Source organism: Mirounga angustirostris, unplaced genomic scaffold (assembly GCF_029215605.1).
Source record: "Mirounga angustirostris isolate CCGP_5_RB_7025 unplaced genomic scaffold, mMirAng1.0.hap1 SCAF_2, whole genome shotgun sequence".
Taxonomy (NCBI): domain Eukaryota; kingdom Metazoa; phylum Chordata; class Mammalia; order Carnivora; family Phocidae; genus Mirounga; species Mirounga angustirostris.
This window is the reverse complement of record NW_026991710.1, coordinates 58,536,864-58,558,297: the sequence shown is the minus strand read 5'-3', so window position 1 is coordinate 58,558,297 and position 21,434 is coordinate 58,536,864. Positions and strand designations below refer to the sequence as shown.

Below are 21,434 nucleotides of genomic sequence, written 5' to 3'. Positions count from 1 at the left end.
GATAGAGAAATATCTCAGGCTATCATTATCATTCCCCACCAACCTGGCAGAAAGAATTTCTGTGAGTTGAATTTTCTTGCTGAACCTGCTGATGTCTACAATTCACGTTATTATTTCATGGAATGTGAGATGCCTTTTCTTTGGATGATCCAAATTCACCCTGTGGAGCTGAATTTCTTATTTTTCTCTTATATATATATTTCAGTTGTACTCTTGCCAACATTCCAACATCGACTTTGGTCCACCCTTTTTCTCCAAAGAATTTGGCTTGCTTCTTAAAATATGTCTTCCATCTTGTCTAAAAATGCTTTGTCTTCCCAATAGCCATAGCTAGTAAGACAGTCTTCAAACCTGCCCACTTTCTCTTTTAACAGGCAGAACAGGTTCACATAATCGACTATTATAATCTCCGAAAAGAAAACAAAGAAAATGCCTGTAGGTCCTTGGGGCGGTTAGTCTTTCCTAGCTAACTTGGAACATGCATAGACTGCCAGTTGGCTGAGTCTCTTCACTTCTGGGGTCTTGGTTCCATGGGGGTTCCCGGAGTATCTAGTTATTATTCCTTTGCACTATAGTCAAATCTAGAACCCTTTATTAAACATAGAAGTACAAAGACACGAATTCTTGACAATAAAATTCTAAAACAGTTTGATAATCTATTCCCACATTTTTTGCTAAGCCTGTTCATACACCATAAAGTTATTTTTTAAATATTCCAGTCTCTTATCTTTACATTTAATATCCCCCAATTCTTTCCCTTTCTTTCATGAATATGTTATTTTCCAATTGTTTCGTTATTTCTGCTACTGTCCTTGGTGCCAGCTTCTTACTGAGAGTTGAGCATATGAAATAGGGGGAGGGAAGGGGGAACAGTGTATGATTAGCCGCTTGCACCTTAGCAGAGTGATTCTTAAAGTGGTCCCCAAACCAGCAGCGTCAGCAGCACCTGGGAACTTGTTAGAAATGCAGATTAGCAGACCCCTCCCCAGAACTACTGAATCAGACACCCTGTGGGTGCAAAATGCTGATTTTGTTTTAGTAAGCTGTGGAATTGATTCTGATGCACACTAACATTTCAGAATCGCTGCCTTAGGATAATCAGCCAAGGGTAAACTTGACCAAACTTTAGAGATAGTGCATAATTACAGATAATAAGCATTTTTATCTGAAGAAGTAATTCTGGCAAATTTTAATGAACATGATATATTCTTCAGATAGCTTCTATTTTCTCCTTTAATTTGGAGGAGAAATCCTAAAGAAAGTAGAGAGGGGAGGGGAGAGAAGGGGAAAATAGTTGGGCTTTCCAACCATTAAGTTAAAGATTGCTGTTAGGCAAAAAGTGTGGGGAAAAACACACAGAAATCTTCCTATCATGCTATTCACCAGTAATAGTTTGAGCAAATAATATTCTTATGCAGGAACAAGAATACTTCCAGAAAACTCGCTTGGGAAATCGCAGGCACAGGCCCTTCTTCAAAGTGTTGATCTGTGTGGCTATGGGGTTGTTACTCAGGGGGAAACATGTTTTCTGAATGCTTTACAAAAAGCAAAAAGGCTTTAAAATAAATAAATAGACTCTAGCAGAGGTGATTACTTCGATTTTGTGTATCAGCGAGTCTGGAGGTCAGTAAACTTTTTCTGTGAACAGCCTGATAGTCAATAGCTGGGGCTTTGCGGTTCATAGAGTCTCTGTCACAGTTGTGTCTCAGTCTGCAATTTCTTAATTCAGCCGTTGTAGACAGAAAGCAGCCGTAGACAATACGTAAATAGATGGGCACGACTGTGTGTCAATACAACCTTATTTATATAAACAGGAGGTGGAGTCGATTAGCCCAAAGGCTGTAGTTTGCCTGCCCTTGACTAGACCATAGACATATGATTTTTAACATAGACACATGTACAGTTTAGCTGAATAGGTAGAAAAGAGCCACTGAAGGTAATTAAGGATTCATGAAAATTGGTACCTGCGAAAACATTTCCCCGGGCCACTGCTAAACTTAACCCTGATCCAAACCATCCCTAGTCTGTTTGCACTATAAAGGCTGCTTTATTTTTTTACCTACAGTCTTGCATTCCTCTACTCAGATACTATAATCTACTATTTCTGAGTTTCTGTTCCTCAATTCATGCCCCTGGGACAGCAGTTTGTCCTAGGTCCCCTCCATGAATTTTTTTTTTTTGAAGATTTTATTTATTTATTTGACAGAGAGAGACACAGCGAGAGAGGGAACACAAGCAGGGGGAGTGGGAGAGGGAGAAGCAGGCCCCCCGCCGAGCAGGGAGCCCGATGTGGGACTCGATCCCAGGACCCTGGGATCATGACCTGAGCCGCAGGCAGACGCTTAACGACTGAGCCACCCAGGCACCCCCCTCCATGAATTTACATGAATTTTCTGTGCCACATCCTACCATGATATTCTTAGAAATTTAACTCCTACTTAAAATGAAAATCATTTACTTGTTAACTGTATGCAATTAGATGAATTCCAGAAAACAGTCTGCTGGGAGTCAGTTTGGTGGGTGTGCACAGGTACTCTGTTCTGTCATTGTTCTCTCCTCTCTATTCTTCAACCCCTATTCTGATGATCTTCTGGCCACTGAGAAAATGAAACCCTTTTCACTGGTTCCTTAGTTAAGCCCCAAACTACATCTGGTGACTATTCCTGACTGTGTCCCAGAAATTTCTAGAACAAAACTACAGTTTGCCCAGACAGGTTTTTAAACTGCTATTTCTTTAAAATTTTATGACATTGCAAGGACACCATTTCTCTTCAATTACCCAAGTCTTCAGTCCATCCTCCCTCCTCGCACCCCGAATCCTAAACGTCTCCACTCCACCTGGTGTCATGACTCTGGTATTCATCTCTGTCTGTGTCTAACACTGCTAGTTTCCTCAAGTAAACATAAATATTAACATATCCTAAAGCCGAATATAATCGATTACACCAATCCATCTAGACTGTGATTTTCTCCGCATTCACTCACAATTGGAATGGAGAACATATTTTTTTTTTTTAACTTCAGTAAATCCTAAGCATGCTAAGAGAATAACAAGGAGACAGAGATACCTCTTCTCGGAAACACATTTCACTCGTCTCTGCTTGGCAGCACTTCTCCACCAGGTGGGCGAAATCTGCAATCATTGATTGGAACTGCATCTCTGTTGCATATGGTTTCTGCTTCACAAGGTTGCTGAGGAGCCTGAATCAGAAAGGAGTGGCAAAAATACAAGTACACCCTGAGTTCTAGAAGATCAGCTTGCACACCTGCCTTACTGATTTAAAGCTAGACACCACCCACTCCTCTTCGTCGCCCCCACTCTGATGCTTAGAAGCCCTGAAAATGCCGTGCTTTGTTCACAGATTTCACACTGCCCATCTCCATCTTCGTGTTTTACCCAACATACTTTCCTTCCAGGACACCTCTTTTACATAATTCATACATTAAATTTAATTATTTTTATATAATTATTACTAGGGTAAAGATTTTTGTTTTCTATTTTCATTGCATTGGATGGTAAATAGATGATATAGTAAATTAAATCATTTTTCCCAGAATATTTTGTTATGAACATTTATTCTGAACCACTAACTTCCAAATAAATATTACAAGTGTAACACACCTGAAGTTGAGGGTCTTTCATATGTAATTAATGATAAGCCAATAAACCAATTTCAAACTATAATGGTTTGATAATCATCTCCAATTTTCTTCACCAAAGAGTTTCCCCCACAACTGTAGTTTCAACCACTTTGAATATTCAAAAGTGTAACCTGGTTTCTGTCTCTCTAGTTAATAAAATAGTATTTCAAATCTTCCAGTGTTACCTTTTCCCTCTCTCTCTCTCTCTCTTTTTTTTTTTTTTTACTGTTTTAGACCAAGACAGATTTAACCACAGAGAAAATATGGCATGAGGGGTAGGAAAAATGCACTTTAATCAGTATTTTACTGTTTAACCAAAAACCCTTGCTTATTCTTCGTTTTCAAATTCAAATTGATAATACCCCGTGGCCTTATTTGTGCCTTGAATGGGTATAAAAGAAAATATCTCAAAGCTCTAAGTAGCTATTTCTCTGATAATTTAAGCCAGGGGTCCAGTAAACAATTGCAGGTAGTAATTATTTTAGGCTTAGAAGTATAATGTTATAAATATATCATATCACAAGACAGAAAACTCCAAAGCCCCAGTTGCCTGGGGTGGGCTGCTCACTCGGCAGGGGGCCGGCACAGTCTGTGTCCCGCTGTCATCAGTGAGGGAAGACGGAGGGGAGGGACCAGCCGGTGAGGGGGGAGGTGCCCGCTGTGGTCAGTTTCACCCTCTGCCCCACACACGCCCTCCTCTTCTCCCAGCTGTCTCAATGTGGGCAGCTGACCCAAGCGACTCGCTGAGCCATTTGGCTCCTGGACTAAGAGGCCGCCACCTTTCGCCGCCCAGCAGTGACCAACAGCAACGCCCCCAGCATACAGGTGGCCCTAGCTCAGGCACTGTGCAGCAGTGAGCATGGTCACCCGCAGGGAAGGCAGGCGCCGGGAGCAAAGTGGAGGACATGGCTAAAGCAAACTTGGCCCTCTGCAGCTCTCATGACCAGCGCAGTCGAGCAGTGCCCTCGGGACCTACAAAAACAGCCGCACCCAGAGCCCATAGCATGCCGATCCCATTAAACAACAGAACAAGACATCCAGCTTAACATGGTAGCCGGCTGGACACGCCTCTTTGAACTTGCCATTTCGACTCCACCCTCTCCCGCCGCCCCCAACCCTCACACCCCCACCCTGCCTTGAGGATAGACAAGCTAAAACAACAGCAGGACTAAAAATATTAGGAAAGCACAAGCTAATGATTTTTTTTTTTTTTAAGATTTTATTTATTTGTCAGAGAGAGAGCACAAACAGGGGGAGCGGCAGGCAGAGGGAGAAGCAGGTTTCCTGCCAGGAGCCTGCCAAGCAAGGAGCCCAATGTGGGACTTGATCCCAGGACACTGGGATCATGACCTGATCCGAAGGCAGATGCTTAACCAAATGAACCACCGAGGCACCCCGATAATGATTTCTTTTCAGCAACTACCTCAAAAGGAGGCTGGTTTGAGGAACCCATATCGTTGCCCCTCAGCTGGCAGACAGAGCTGAAAGAAGCTAAGAGATTTTAACTATTCCCACGTTTGCCTCTAATTCTAAGTCTTAGGAATCTAGGGGGGAAATCAGATATGGGAACAAAGACTTAATGTACAAAAATGCTCATTGTCACAATGTATACTGGTTAGAAATTGAAAACAATTTTCATGGCCAGCAATAAGGAATGGTTAAATTCATTATAGTTCCCAGATGGTGGAATAGTACCGTGCCATTAAAATGTGGTTTTGAAGATTAATTAGTGACCAAAATGCATACATTATAATTTTTTAAAACTATATCAAAAATAGTGGCAACAGCCAACATATTTACTATGATCCAGGCAATGTGCTGAGAATTTATATTATCCCATGTAATACTGTCAGTTACCTCTTTTTTTTTAAGGATTTTATTTATTTATTTGACAGAGACAGAGGTAGCGAGAGCAGGAACACAAGCAGCGGGAGTGGGAGAGGCAGGCTTCCCCCCCGAGGAGGGAGCCCGACGCAGGGCTCGATCCCAGGACCCTGGGATCATGACCTGAGCCGAAGGCAGATGCTTAACGACTGAGCCACCCGGACGCCCCAGTTACCTTTTTAATAAGGCTCTATGTCATCTCCATTTTGCATTTGTAACCGTGATTTCAGACCCCCTGGGAATATTACAGTTTTGGGCATATACAGCAAACCAGTGAGGTCAGCCTCCCTCCCAGAAGGCAGGAGGATTGGGAACCACTTGGGAGAACTCCTCCTGAGACCAGAAGTCAGCCTCACAGACTGCCACCCAGTAAGAAAGTCTTGGTCAGTGGAAGACGGGAATGATTTCGTGGTTCCCCAACTGAGCCTTCATTAGACTCATTTCTGAGTTACATGGGATCAGGATTCCTATTCGAAAAAGTGCTGTAAGAGAACTTTCACCGAAGTCCTGCCGACCCTGGATACACAACACTGCCCTGGGGCCCGCGGCAAGTGGGTAATAATCCTGGGGGTCAGGGGAAAGGGGCGATTTTCTTTTCACGACAAAACAGAACACAGCTTTGTCATTTCTAGGGACCCCATCTGCAGCTGAGCAGGAGACAGCAGTACCTGGAGGGCAGGACGGTCCCCAGGGGCCCAGGAGTGGTGCCAGGGAGAGCACGCTTGGAGAATTCCTGAGGGTCAAGGGAGTTTCCTCAGCTCTCCCCTAAGCACGGACTCTAGGGATAATTGCTTGGAACCGAAATTTTGTATAAGCAGCTAGTCGCAAGATTGTGCAAAACTCATTAAATATTAGAACCATAGACTGATGGACAAAGGGTAATTGTGGGAGCGTGCACTTGTATGCATATGTGACATTATATATTCTTATACTACACATATGTTTATAATGGGCACTTCTGCAGTGTTGGAATAAAAGTGTTAATGATTTTCTTCTCTCTGTATTTTCTAAATTTTCTGCAATGATTATGCATTACTTTAATAGCAACAGAAATCAATATTTTAAAAAGAAATAGAATAGTATAAACATTATTTTTTCTCTCCAACTCTTCTGTACATAGTTAATCTTCTAATTAGACCTAAACTTGATCTCACTTGAAAGAAAACGCTGTACTTGTTTTTAAGTATCTCTGTATAATTCAAGTCTGTATGGTTACATATATCATCAAACTAGTTTCCACTACCTTTGAATAATCATTATCAGTGTTTAAGAAACTAATTAGTAAAAGTGAGAAATACAGGCTATTTTCCATTGGCGTTTGGTGCAATTTGTCTTAGAATGTATTTTCCTACAAAATGATATGGAGATTCACTGACCAATCCTTGAAAGCATAGGCTTGCTGAAGTCCCAGGTAATAGAAACTACCTGTCACGGGAGCCTACATTGTGGAAATACCCCATCTCCAAACTTGCAACTGGGGCTTCTATGATCTGGCTTAGGAGGTTCAGCACCCAAAGGGCAGGAGCTAGTATAGGAAGGAGACAGAGTTTACTACTAGTTCATGCAAAATCTGGACTTCTCTTTCCTTCTTTTGTCATAAAAAGGGCACAAACTTTGAAGTCAAACTTACTTCGGTTCGACTAAGTAGTGTGATGGTGAGTGAAGTACTTAACCTCTCTGACCTTTATCTATAAAAAGAAAATGTGAACACCTACATTCCAAGGCATTTGTAAAGACCCAAAGTAACGTATTAAAGGGCTGAGTACAGTAACTGGCATAGTCCAGGCAATAAATAATGGCAAAGGTAATAGTAATGATGAATAATTATAATAATAACAGCACATCTTGCTTCCATTTCAAATTATCAGTTGTTTCCAACCATGGTCTCCTTCTTCCTTGATTCTCACAATAAATGGTACATATTCACAGCCCTTCTCCTATGTATTCATTTATTCATTCAGCAAATGATTGATGAGCATCTTTACAATTTCCCTGAGGATCTGAGCTGTAGATTCAACAGTAACAGAGAAACCTAATGGGAGAGGCAGGAAAGCTCCCTTGTCTATACCCTCTTCTTCTCTCACTTACAAGCTGTGGGATCCAAGTGCCTTCATGGCTTGGCCCCTCCCAAGTCACACTGAACCACTCCACTATGCTTTCCTCTTTCCCCTGCTGGGTGGACTGATTTCCAAATACACTTCCCCAGAGGAACCAGTAGGAGGAAGACGAGCAAGACTGCTGGGTTTCCAGAACATCAGCCAACAGCTGCTTATTTAAACCAGGAGAAACATCCAAATTGTACTGGAATAGGCAAGGGGGAAAAAGTCTCCCATTATGAGAAGATAGAAGGTCTGGGAATGAAATTCAGAGCAGGGATATCAGGAGGTCGTGTTATCCCTCCTTGGAACTCCAGACATAAAGGCGGTCATTTCTACAACTGGGGACTCTGTGACACTTAGAAGCTTGACTCCCTCCCCACAGAAACTGTCAAACACTTGTAATCTGCTTGCAGTTGAATTACCTCTCCTGCCCACTTCCGCCCTCTCCCACCCTGATCTCCCTGCCTACCAACCTGACCACTGTTATTTAAAAATAGTTCCCTTAATTCTATTTTTTAGCTTAAAATTTTTAATTTACCTTTTTACATCTTAAATCCTATTTCTAATTCAGTACCATCAACTTGTTTTCAGTTTTTCATTTTCATTAAATTTACCCACCATTTCATTTAAAACACATTCTAGTTTTTATATACTTTCTTAAATCTTCGCATTTCAACTCAATATTTTTTTAATTGGACTTTAAATTTTTTTTTACTTTGAACTTCTATTTCCCTTTGACTATCTCTATCTTATTACATGATCTCAATTTCTACCTTCTCTTCTACCTTGCTCAATTATTCTTTCCCCTCCCGAAGCCCCTTCACCGGTTTTTTTGTTTTCTTGTTTTTGCGTTTATGCTGTGATGGTCAGCCCAAATTATAAGTGTAAGAAAGCCATAGAGAGCCCTTGCCACTATCCCAGAAAGTAAGAGGTTTTTTGTTTTTTTTCCAATTTGACCCTTGACTCTTAACATGGATTCTCACAGAATATTCCAGAAATCTCTACGTTAACTGTTTCCATGCTACTGTTTTCTCCATACAGAGAACACAGTGAATTCACTAGAACAAGGATGATTCCTAATATTTCATACTTTTTATTATTTAGCCCTTATCTAAGAGCTCAGTGTTTTATTTTATTTTATTTTATTTACTTACTTTATTTTATTTTAAGAGGGAGAGAGAAAGCGCAGGTGTGAGTAGGAGGGGAGGGGCAGAGGAAGAGGGAGAGAGAGGATCTTAAGCAGGCTCCATGCACTCAAAACCCTGAAATCTTGACCTGAGCTGAAATCAGGAGTTGGACACTTAACCAACTGAGCCACCCAGGCGCCCCAAGAGTTCAGTGTTTTAAAATTATAACCAGTATTATAATTCCTTGATTAGGGCACACTAAAAGCTATATGTTGGTAGTTAAAGCATATGTGCTTTGAGCCAGATAGCTTGGGTGAATTTTCCAGCTCAACGACCTATTTACCTGTTGCATGATCTCATACCAAGTCTTCTTGCCTTCTGAGCTTCAATTACCTTATAATTAAAATGGCATATAATATTATCTACCTTATAAATTTATGGTAAGGATTTGGTGAGATGCCATACATAAAGCGGTGCCTATCTATGCCCAGAGAACTTGCTCAAGAGAAGGCAAATGTGCACACTAGAAGAGACCTCATTCTCCTACATTCCCACATCCAGCCTGAGCGAACAAAAGAATGGCTGACTAAATGTTAACAATGGTTTTTGGGGGTTTCCTGGGAAGTGTTAAAGTCTAGTTTAGGACTGGCTCACCTTGACAACTGCAGGAAGGATTCCAAGGGTCAGCTGGCTTAAGAATTGCAAGTGCTGTGATAAAACAGAGCAAGCAACAGCCTGTGCTTGCTGCCCGGGAGTATGTGTCATTCTGGAAGCAACAAAAACTTTGCCTCACTTGGCAAGATATATTGTTGGACTCGGAATATTTAGACCCTGCAAGTGCATGTCTTAGAGTAAATAAATGAATTAGAAATACAGGAAGCTACCACTTCTAATGATCTTGGGGGAGAAGGAATAATGAGGACTAGGGCTCACTTGCTTTCTCCTGAGGACAGGAGCAGGGGCACTAGAAGGGAACTGCCCCACCGTTGGGGGCTTGGAGTGCTATCAATGCATGCTGCTGATTCAGGGAAACCAGAATTTCACCCTTTGGCTTTTCCTAGAATGGTCACCTTTGGTCATCTCCAAATGGGGCCTCTAACAGCACACTCACCAGAAGCCGAATTCATTCTAGGGGAAAATGCCTGGACCATGGGAGTATCTTTCCTCCAGGCTCAGGAGTGGAATGGAAGTGAAGAGATGGATGATTGATGCTGCTAAGAAAGGAAATTCTTTGTCTACAGCAGCAAACAAGAAGTCTCTTTTCTAAGAGCTGACAATAACTGTTCCATTCAATCCATCTACGCAGGAGTGGGGAGAACTGGGGAAAATGCCAACCACCTGTGAGATCTTAATCACCTTATGCTCTCAGTGGCAAAGGGCAAATCGGCTGCTCTAAAGTTATGTGTGCTGATGCACTACTTCCAAAGCCAAGCCGGTGACACCTCAGTCACCTCAGCCTCAGTCACACTCAGAAATCTGAGTCTCCCAGGTCACTTGTCACCATGCTGAGGTTTCTACACCCCTAATCTGACCCATCTCCTGCTCTCCTGGTCCTCTGTCTCTTTTGTCACTTGAGGCTTTCTCAAGAAAACGTCCCTCTATCCACAGCTTCTCTTCTGAACTTCTCTGTCTTGCTCTATCAGAAAACATGAGGCTCCCCAGAGGATACAGCTTCCCCCAGGACCTTTCAAGGGGAGGCTGTTTTGCTTGAACTCCTACCTTAGTATCTAGGTCTCTTTTACTTCCAGGATATCCCTTCTTCATCCTCTTTGAAAAGCCATAGCTCCTTTGAAGTTCACATTATCAAATTCTAACATCCCTCATCGATACTTATTCCTGCCTCATATAGAAAGTCTGGTCATTTTCCCTCATTTTTGATGACTTCAGACCCAGTGTATCACCTCTCTTTCCACTATTATCTTGACATTTATCATTTTCTGTAGTTTCAACAACTGTATTAATGATCCACAGGCAGCAGATTGATTACAAAAATGGACTAATTATCCATCTTTATCTGTATCCATGTCCTTTACAATGTGATGTTCCAACTCTTTCTATCAAGAAATGAAGTCTATTTCCATACCCTACTTTAATCTGGGCTGGCCCTATGACCTACCTTACAGCATCGGTGGCATTGCATGGTTCCAAACCTGGGCCTCGCGAGACCTCCACACATCCACCTTCTCCCAGCTACCATGTGAAGAAGCCTAGGTTAATCTGCCAGAGGACAGAAGACCACGTGCAGCAGAGACAAACCGTCCTAGCCAAGGCCAGCCTTGGCCAGCCAGCTCCCAGCTGACTTAGCAGCTGACCATACACTCTTGAGCAAGCCCAGCTGAGAATGGCTGAGGCTGGCCCAGGTCAACGGACTCATCCAGTCAACCCACAGACTCTATTGCTGACTTCATCCAGAAGCCCTTTCTACATAGAACACATGTTGGGAAACTTTGCTCGAACGTATAGACATTGTATTCTATTGGTAACATTTCTCACCAATAGGCTTCAGTATTGGAAAGAGCAACCAAATCCAAATTGCACTTTGCAAAGTAATAACTTATATTCATAAAATTTTCTAATTTATAAATGTTTTCAATGCATTACATATGTATATATCATACACACACACGTACAAATGTTCCAAATTTCCCATTTTAGGAAAAATAAATTAATGTACTTCTCTGTCAATATTTTCTGATCATAGACTTCCATCTCATTAGCTGATCTAATTGGGGTAGCAACCATGATAGCCATATTGCAAAACTGCAGGAATATCCTCCATTCTACTTGACCTCTAACATAACATTTAGCTGATCCATTCATTATGCAATATTTATATCTGAGCCCAGTTTACAGTTCTCTATACCTGCTCCCTTGTGGGCAGAACAAATTAAAGGACAAATTAAACAAGTATTCTTACTTTTGCTTTTCAGTTTGGAATTCCTCCTCCTGAGCTTTGCACAAGTTCTCTTTAAGGTTGATGACTTGGTCACAGGATAAAGGCGGAGAAATATAAGTTCCGTTGACTTGCAGATCATCAAAGCATGGCTTCCTGAAGGCGTAGGAGGCATCACAGCAGTGGCCCACACCAGCATTGATAGGCTCTGCCTCATGTCTTCTGCATAAACCTCCAAGAATTAGTTTTGCCTTTCCCAGAAGAGAATTAAAATAAGAGCCATAAGGTTTAGGTCATTTTTTTGTGTTTTGTTTTGTTTTGTTTTACTCCATAGAAAACAAGACTCATAAAGATTCTCAAATTCTGGTTTCTTCTAGTTCAGCCTGGATTTCACTGTTTGGGAAAAAGCAGGAGTGTCAGATGCAGCCTGGTTCCCAGATTTGTCCTCCCTCTTCCCCTCATCCTCAAGTTGAGTTCACTTGGACTCCACCTCCAGGTTCCTTCCCAGTCCAATTTGTAGACCAGTGTTGACTTAAGATAGGAGTTTCTTATGCTCTTTTAAATTAAAATCAAGCCTCAAGTCAACACCACTGCTAATTTGACTCAGAAGTATAATTGATAAGTGGAGTTCTTACTTAAGAAGCTCAAATCCAATTTGTTTCTATTTTCTAAAACTGGACATCTGTAAACACCACAGAACTTGGCGTATGGTAAATGCTCTATGAATATTTATTGAATGAATGAATGAATGAATGAATGAATGATGAAATAAATCTTTGGATCCTAGTTCAGTTATCACCTTCATTTCTTTGTCCTCTTCTAGAAATGTCACCTTGCTTTGCTCCTTGTGTGTCTGATTCTTATCCTGATGTTGTCTACAAGCCCGCCTGTATGCCTTTCCAAGTATGACTCCCCAAATTCCCAATCATTTACGTATTTGGGAATGAAGTAATTGAAGCCAGTAAGCATCAACATTTCATGTATGAGTTTATCCATTTCAAATGTAACCAAAGAGATCACCTAAAAATAAGGCTTTAGAAACATGTAAGTCTAATTGAAAGAGTTCTCCAAGGAAGGCATGACTAGATAACAAAAATTTATAATAAAATAAAAGTTAGACAGTGCTAGATAATAAAATTTTTTATATCTTCAATCAAAAAAATTATGTTTTATCACAAAAAAGACCAATTTAGCATAAAGGACATGTTTTATCAAGAACATTTAGGGCAGAGAAAACTGTCACCAAATAAGAATTCAGTAGTGTTAAAATAATACCACTTGAGAGAGACCTGGAGACTACATCTTGGAGACATGAGCATACAGGTCCCTGGAGGGATGTTCTCCATTGTGAGGGAGACATAATTTCTCATTTCTCAGGATAGCCTGGAAGAATATCCCTTAAGACCATCCCTTCCCTTCTTCTGATTCCATTTGCACAACTACCCATATTCTCTTTCAGCTTCCTAAGTATTTTGATTCAGGAAAAAGTGTACTCTAGTTATTAGGCCCAATTATTGATGCCGTTGGAAAGACATTTCTCATTGTAAATGAACACAGTGGTGGTGTTCTGTCTAATAAATTTAACACTTGTGAGTTTGATGTGAGATAATAGACAATATAAATATTTGATCTTTGACCCCAGTTCCTGACAAAGGTCTTCTGAAGCCCTTGTAAATTCCTAAGTGATAAGGGAATTAAGAGCATCTTTTGTTCTAATGAGGTGACTCTGGGTGGGCTCCTGGACGGGGGCTGGGTCCCAGAAAGACCAAGCCATGATTAGAAGCTTGGAATTTTCAGCCCCACCCCACCCCCCATTCTCCAGAGAGGGGAGATGGGCTGGAAATGAATTAATAATTGATCATGTGTACATAAGGAAGCTTTTTAAAATCCCAACAGTTTGGGCGTTGGAAAGCTCCCAAGTGTGTGAACCCATCCATATATTAAGAAGGTGGCACATCCCAATTCCACAGGAACAGAAGCTTCTGCAGTCAGGATGCTCCCAGACCTCACCCTAAGTATCTCTTCATTTGGAAGTTCTCATTTTCCTTTATCAAATATTTTACCTATCTGGTGAACTTAAGTAAGTATTCCTCTTAGTTCTATGAGCTGCTCTAACAAATTAATCAAACCTGAGAAGGAGATCCTGGGAACCTTAGATTTATAGCTGGTTAGTCAAAATCACAGGGGACAACCTGGACTTGCAAATGTTATCTGAAGTGGGATGGGAGCAGTCTTGTAGGACTGAGCCCTTAACCTGTGGAATCTGACGTCATCTCCAGATAGACTTGTCAGAATGAGTTAAATTGTAGGACACCCAGCTGGTGTCACAGAAAATTGCTTCTTGTGTGGAAAAACATCTGGTGTCAGAGGTGTGGTGACTATTTTTTGGTTTTGTTTTGTTTTTTCCTATACATTTGATTAGGATGACTTAGTCTAAAATCAGCATTTTCTTTGAAGTTGTTGACAAAGTCAATTTTGTTGGCTTGAAAATCCAAGAGTTAGACCGTGGAGTATGATCCAGGTAAAGACTTGTTGAATCTGACATCACCACCATTAGAGAAGTAACAGTCTTACCTCTGCTGCTAATCGAGACAATTGGCATGAGCTGGCCTAAAAGAAGGTCTCCTGGGGATAGAAATATTAAACTCCATTGACAATTCATGATGTGTCCACAAACTTGAGATTGATTGCTGGAGGCTAGAGATTAGGACTTCAAGAACAGGCAAACATGAAGTCAAGACGGACTTACCGAGTCCTCCATGCAGGCAAATTGTTGCTCATCTCTCAGTGGGCAACATTTGGTGGCAGCGGCTGCCATGTTCTTTGTGAACATAACCAACTCCTGAGCAGATAGTTGTGGGGTTTTCTTAGTATAAAGGATTATGAGCCTGAAAGAATAATTTCCTCTTATTCCTGGCAATGACCATGTGCCTAAAATGAAGAATTCTAGAGTTTCCTCAGTATTTGACAATCTCTAGCTTCGGTTGAATGAAACATTAAACAAAGTTTAATTCTTTTTAGTCCTTATTCCAATGACCTAAGAACTTATTCAATATACCTAGAATTCTCTTCACACCTCACACATTACTCCACCCTGATCCTTTGCTTGGGGGGGGGGTACTTATCAAGGATACTGTGAGAGCTAATTTGGATGGCTGCAAAATCAGACTTAATAAACAGCTTCTGAAATAAATGTATACACAGGCTCTTACAGCCTGTGTTGGTGTCTACAGTGTAATAAGGGGGCAGCAACAATCAGCAAACAGGCCCTAATTTCACAGGGCTCACATCCTAATGGGTGAGATAGCCGGAACACTCAATGTAGTGACAGGAATTTAGAGCGCTGTAGCTGCACAGAGAATGGCATCTAATCCCATCTCAGGAAGGTCAGGCATGCCTCCTGGAGGAAATGGCAGGTGGGCTGAGATCTAACAATAACAAAAAATGAACCTGGTGAAGGGGAGTGAAAGTGGGAGGGGAGACATTGAATGTGATTATGGTTTTGTTTTGTGGAGTTTGGGGGTGATAATTGGGGATTGGAGACAGAAAGAGGAAGAAAGCTTAGTTACAGAATCAGATTTGCTTCGTTTTTAGGATAACTACAGTTGCCATATAAAGAATGAATGAAGGTGGGCAAGAAGCAACATGAGGGAAGTAGTAGTTGAAGGCCATTCCAGAAATCCAGGTGAGAGACAATGATAGATTCAACTAGGATAGTGGTGGTGGGAATAGAGGGATATGAGGAAGATTTTAAGGAGAAAGACTCTACTGACCTGGATTTGAAGACAACAAAAAATCAGAATCAATCATTGCTTTTATATTATAATGGAGCTGGGGAAAGAAGTTAGCTGTAACATCCAATGAGCAGGCAACCTAATCTGGTGGTTCTAGTGTGTGACTCATGGACCAGCAGTTATCAGCAGCCCTGGGGACTTGTTAGGAATGCAAATTCTCAGGCCTCATCTCAGACTTACAGAATGAGAAACTCTGGGGATGGGGCTGCGTTTTAACGAGTCCTCCAGGTAATTTTGATACACTCTAAATTTTGAGAACCACAGATCTAATCCTTAAACTAGACATTAGCAAATGAACACAATATAGAAGTAATAAGCCAAATATTCTTTCTGAAAGAATAGTTTTTTTCTGGATCCATTATTCTGGATATTAATTTTATTTATGTATGTATATATGTATTTATTTATTTATTTATTCCTTTAAGATATCACTTTAATTCCTGCACAATTTTTGTATTAGTTTGGATAGACTAGGTTTTGTAATAACAAAAAATGCAACTTTGTTGCATGGTTTCAAGCCACAAAGGTTTTTTTCTTGGGGCGCATGGGTGGCTCAGTCATTAAGCGTCTGCCTTTGGCTCTGGTCATGATCCCAGGGTGCTGGGATTGAGCCCCACATCGGGCTCTCTGCTCAGCAGGGAGCCTGCTTCTCCCTCTCCCACTCCCCCTGCTTGTGTTCCCTCTCTTACTGTGTCTCTGTCAAATAAGTAAATAAAATCTTTAAAAAAAAAAAAGAAACAAAGGTTTATTTCTTATTCAAGCCATATGTCCAGTGCAATTTGGCCTGGTGGTTTTGCTTATCTGGAACCAAGGCAGATAGATCAGCTACCATCTCAAATGTATCTGGATATTGTGTCAGAAGGAAAGGAGAAAATAGAAAAATATGCACTGGTTGTTAAAGCTTCTGCCCCCAAAGTTTTCACATTTCATTAGCCAAATCAAGTCATGTGGTATGATATATATATGTTTTTTAAATGGACACAATATTTTGCAGATCCTCCAATCAAGAGGTTGAGTCTATTTCTCTACCCCTTGACTCAGCTTGGCCATATGACTTACTTTGGCTAATGGGACAGTAGCAAATGTGATGTAAGTAGAGTCTTAAAACGACATCAATTTCAAGTTGAATTTATGGGACACTATATCAAACTGATTTGTTCCTCAACACTCTACTAAATAGACTATTACAGTAAGACCCTAAAGATTACTAAAAATTGGCTTTTGGTTTTTGACATAGTGATCTTTGAAATATCGTCTCTCTGCACACAAGAGGCTTATGTATTCTCTCTGGCAAATAGCTAAGGTATCTATTCATCTCTACCCTCCATGGTGAAAGTACTAAATTTACTATATGACCAGACTTGAAACTGACAAAAGGATCCTACCACTGCAGGCAAAGCCCTAACTAAATGTCTAGGTGGGAGGGAGAAGACCCCAAAGAGACAGCAGGAAAGCAGCCAGGGCCTGCTTGGTTCCCTAACTTCTGGATATTGGCCGGAATCTGGAAACTGGCTTGGAAAGCCATGTAGAAACACCTAAGGCTATGTGGACATCTGTATTATCAAGACAAAGATAGCTAGGTTAATTTTGAACTCATTTTTTCCTTGGCCTCTGAGCTTTCAAGGTTGGTTGTAGAATCTTAGCAGCTCTCAGCATCAGGAGTTAACACAAACTCACTAACAAGCACAAATCTGGACAATATCTTGGAAGCCTACCAGTCATGGAATTTAGCATCTCCTAATTTCTCGTGTAAATCACAGTGATGTTTTACACGCTCACGGCTTTCACGAACCACTCTTTGGAACATCTCTTGCTGGAAAATAAAGATAATCAGTGTTATCACTGTAACAATATATCTTGAGGTAAGATTGCAAAACCCTGATAGTTTAATGTAACTGTTTTCCTAAGCCAAGGGCTTTATTTACTTAGTGAGCTTGCAAATCTTGAAAAACACGTTCTGGTAAAACAGGAATGGCCATGTACTTTGTGGAGAAAAGAAGTGGTACAACAAGATTGATATTTAGTTTCTGATGATATAAATTCATTTGTGGGTTGATATGGTGTATTATACAAGCATAAGGCAAATCATTCATCGAGCCAAAGAGATCTTTAAAGGTAGTTTACAGTTCTAAGTTGGATTGGTCAGAGAGTGTTGGTTATATTTCATAATACAGCCTTTTTCATTAACAGCACAAATACAGAGATACAGATATAGGCATAGAAATACAGATACGTGTTAAGAAGTCACAGTTTAATAAAAACATGCAGCAGCCTTTAATATGGTAAAGCACTCCACAAATACATAGTGAAGTGAATCAAATGGAAATCTCGGAACTAACTGCTAGTTCAAAGAGTTCTTCAACTGTGCACATAAAATTCCAGTGGGAAAATACAAGTGACCTTTCAGGCTTAGTTCTTCAGTAGGAGGACAGGTTATCATCCTAACTAATCTGACCCAGTGTACCTGATCTTGCTGAGCAGTGTTTGTTACAGTGAAAATTTTACCAGATTTGCAAACTGTTTGCCTGGATTTAACCCTTAGCCTTGTCCTTACTGCCTGTGTGAAGTTGGGCAAGTCTTTTAAACCTTCTACAACTCAATACTTTCATCTACAAAATGCAGTTAATAATTCTGGCATTACCTATGTTCCTGGGCTGGTGTGAGGATCAAATAGGACACTGGTTGTAAAGTTGCTTTGTGAACTCTAAACATCCATGCTCCTGTAAGGTGCTATTGTCATAATGATTATTGTGGAGGTCTACTGGGGATGCTGTAAAAAGGGTGCTCACCCACAGGGGAATAAATTACCTTCATTGATCCTTCTCTCTGGGAACAGAAATGTGATAGATGTACCTGCTTGAGCCCAGACAGGACAAGAGATGCCTTCAATACTCTACCACTACCCCACCCTCTGTAAATATGTAAGCCATTGCTTAGAATAACATAAGCCAGAACCAACCTGGTTCCTGGTAATCCATGGATAAGTGATCATCTAGTCACATATGTAAGGTCACCTGCTTTTTTCATGTCAGATGCACAAACAGAGCTGTTGCCTGTGAACAGTATGATTTCTGGCCTGAAACAGGGACAGTTTCCAGGACTACTTAGTGGAAATAGTCCATCTTCTCATACCCTAATACGCTGTGCTTTCATGCCATCTGCTACGGGTCCCAGCAGACACTCATTAAAAGGGAAGATGGTACAGAGAACGTTTCATGAAGCACAGAATCTATGACAGTGACTCACCTAGGGACCTGCTATAGTATGATGATGGGGCCTTTGGTTTAGATGAAAGTCATATTTGTTGTGCAGTGTTGGCAATTAGCAAGAAGGCGCACAATCCTTTTACAAAATATGGCGCTACCAACAGCCCAGGAATTTTTCCTATGTCGGTAATCACCTATGAGTAACAAGCTAAAAAAGAAAAAGGCATTTACCCCATGGCTATAGCATTCCAGAGGATTTTCTAATTTGCAGCATTTTGCCAATAAATTTTGATATACCGTATCCACTCTTAAAATCACAGGAAGTGCCAATTCTGAATGTCTTCTTGAATATTCATAAAGAAACCTGTATCCATATGAAACAGTAAAATTCAGAAGCCATGAGTTTTCCTTCAAAACCTAATTATGATTATGAAAAATATTCAATATTTTCACTGATTTTAGGCATTTGGAAACTTTGGGAGGATGGCAGGGAGGTTTAATTGACTACATTTTGAGATAAAGAAACAGAATCAATAAAATTACGTGATTTTTCCAAAGTCACACAGGAGTGGTGTCAGATTCAGAACTTGAAACCAAAACAATCTGATAAGCTGATAGTTTCTGGCTCAGGGTCACTACTTACTTTTATGAGAAATTAATTTCCAGTATTTGGATGGGAGCACACTTTTCTCAATCATCTTTGAGGCTAGATTTTATAAGTATTAGAATTTTTTTTTTGATAGAAAGCGCTAGCTAGGTATTAAATCATCATCTTCCCCTCTTTTCCAGCTAAGTTTTCAAGCTGGAGTGGTCCAAGCATAATCTATACATTCTTCTGGGTTACAAGAAAGAGAAATCTGGACCCTAGAATGTTTACGAAGGAATCACAAGCACCTTTGAAGTGATCTTATCCAACCCCTTAGTTAGTAGCTGGAACGCAAGAGCCTAAGGAAATTAAGTGGCTTGACCTACATTCCAAAGTTTATGCATGACAAAGCTAGTCTTTGGAAATCTGGTCTCCCAACTCATAGCTTAATGTGATTTCCAATAGGAAGTTGTGCCTATCGACTTTTCCAGTACCAAATGCAAGTTTAGGAATGAGTGGGTTCCGGCAGTGACATTTACTTTTATAAGCCATATCAAATGTAATTTCAGAAATATAGCTCAAGTCATTCTACAAAGAGCTTTGAAGAAAACTCAAATTCTTATGCATTGTTGGAGTTTAATTGCTCCAAATAATGCTTCACAAAGTGACTTTGGAAATACTTCAATCACACAGCAATATTGTTTTAATATTACATACAGAAATCAGTTTGTCTTGCACAAATTAATATGCATTTCGGAATGGACACCTGAGATGTTAATATTCCATCTCTCTAATCTTTAAATGCCACACCATGGCTTTGGTAGTAGGTATTAAATTAATTAAAATAGAAGAGCTCACCAGGTATACCAATCTGAAGCCATTCCTTAGGGATGAGTACCTTAGAGCAAAGTTTGCAAATACTTGACCCTCACTGTGTTTTAAAAAATTCTGTATTAGTTGTCAACACTTAAAAATCAAGCAGCTTCCAGCTTCTTTCAAAATGCAGGGTTGCTGGAGGGGAAGGGGGTAGGAGGATGCAGTAACTGGGTGATGGACATTAAGGAGGGCATGTGATGTGATGAACACGGGGTGTTATATAAGACTGATGAATCATTGACCTCTACCTCTGAAACTAGTAATATGCTATATGTTAATTAATTGAATTTAAATAAAAATAAAATAAAATAAAATAAAATAGAAGACCCAACTACCCCAAGCCTACATTCCCATATGCTAACAAGTGGCTGGAGCTGAATAAGTAGCTGCCACTTTTGACTCCACCAAGCATCTCCTCTTGAACAATTTGAGTCACTCATTTACATCATGGGTTAGCCTCTGTCATCATTCAAGTCTACAACCCTTCCCAAAAAGTCCATAAATATAGTACTCCGTTACGAAGATTTTACAAAAACCTGTATTACTCTTGCAGGAAATCATCTGGCTTGTTGGAGAACTGTGCGCATACAAATCGGTCTTCTGTAAATCTGCTGAGTGGCAAAGATGGAAGATCAGGTTCATCGTCATTTTCTGAGTTGATAACGCATTCCCCTTGGAATGGCACCGGCAGCGCACAGCATGGGCTGATTTTGCTGGAGAGGACCGACTGCTTGGAACAAGTATAGGTCATAAGCTGGCTCTATAAAACATCAAAAGGAGCAGTTGTTTTTGATGACTTCATTCTGAACTTATTTATTTTTATTGTTATTACTAGAAAACCAGAGAAGAACTTGGCATCTTCTATTGCTTTATCCTTGGCAAACTGAGAGACCCAAAAGGTCATGTATAGTGACTCGTTCTAATAAGGAAGTCTTCTCTATTTGACCTCACTCAAGTGTCACAAGCTCTTTTCACATCTTTTTTTTTTTTTTAAGATTTTATTTATTTATTTGACAGAGAGAGACACAGCGAGAGAGGGAACACAAGCAGGGGGAGTGGGAGAGGGAGAAGCAGGCTTCCCGCTGAGCAGGGAGCCCGATGTGGGGCTCGATCCCAGGACCCTGGGATCATGACCTGAGCCGAAGGCAGACGCTTAACGACTGAGCCACCCAGGCGCCCCTCTTTTCACATCTCTTAAGGAATTTAAGGGGAGGCCGACTAGAGTATTGTTTCCATGGTTGGCCCCACAAGATACAAAGGAGAGTTTTATTGTCTTGTTATCAATGTTATTGTTTTAGGATTCCAGTTTAGAAAACATTTTGTCTCT

General features: G+C 40.6%; 1 protein-coding gene across 1 annotated transcript; it reads right to left on the bottom strand.

Annotated features, from left to right (window-relative positions):
* Positions 1-3,020: 3,020 nt before the first annotated feature.
* LOC123848921 (alpha-fetoprotein-like) lies at positions 3,021-21,011 on the bottom strand. Its single transcript, XM_064584011.1, has 7 exons — positions 20,940-21,011; positions 20,653-20,867; positions 18,877-19,009; positions 17,155-17,252; positions 14,395-14,533; positions 11,670-11,896; positions 3,021-3,201 (listed from the first exon to the last, which is right to left on the bottom strand). Exons 1-7 carry the CDS (start codon positions 21,009-21,011, stop codon positions 3,021-3,023), a joined length of 1,065 nt encoding a protein of 354 aa, XP_064440081.1.
* Between the last annotated feature and the right edge of the window lie 423 nt (positions 21,012-21,434).

Coding starts and splice junctions, on each gene's coding strand:
- LOC123848921 (XM_064584011.1), bottom strand. CDS start 21,011: ATGACCTTTTGGGTCTCTCAGTTTGCCAAGGATAAAGCAATAGAAGAT. Junction 17,253..18,876: donor TGGAATGCTATAGCCATGGG/GTAAATGCCTTT, acceptor TTTATTTTCCAG/CAAGAGATGTTCCAAAGAGT. Junction 3,202..11,669: donor TTCCAAACTGAAAAGCAAAA/GTAAGAATACTT, acceptor TTTCTGATTCAG/GCTCCTCAGCAACCTTGTGA.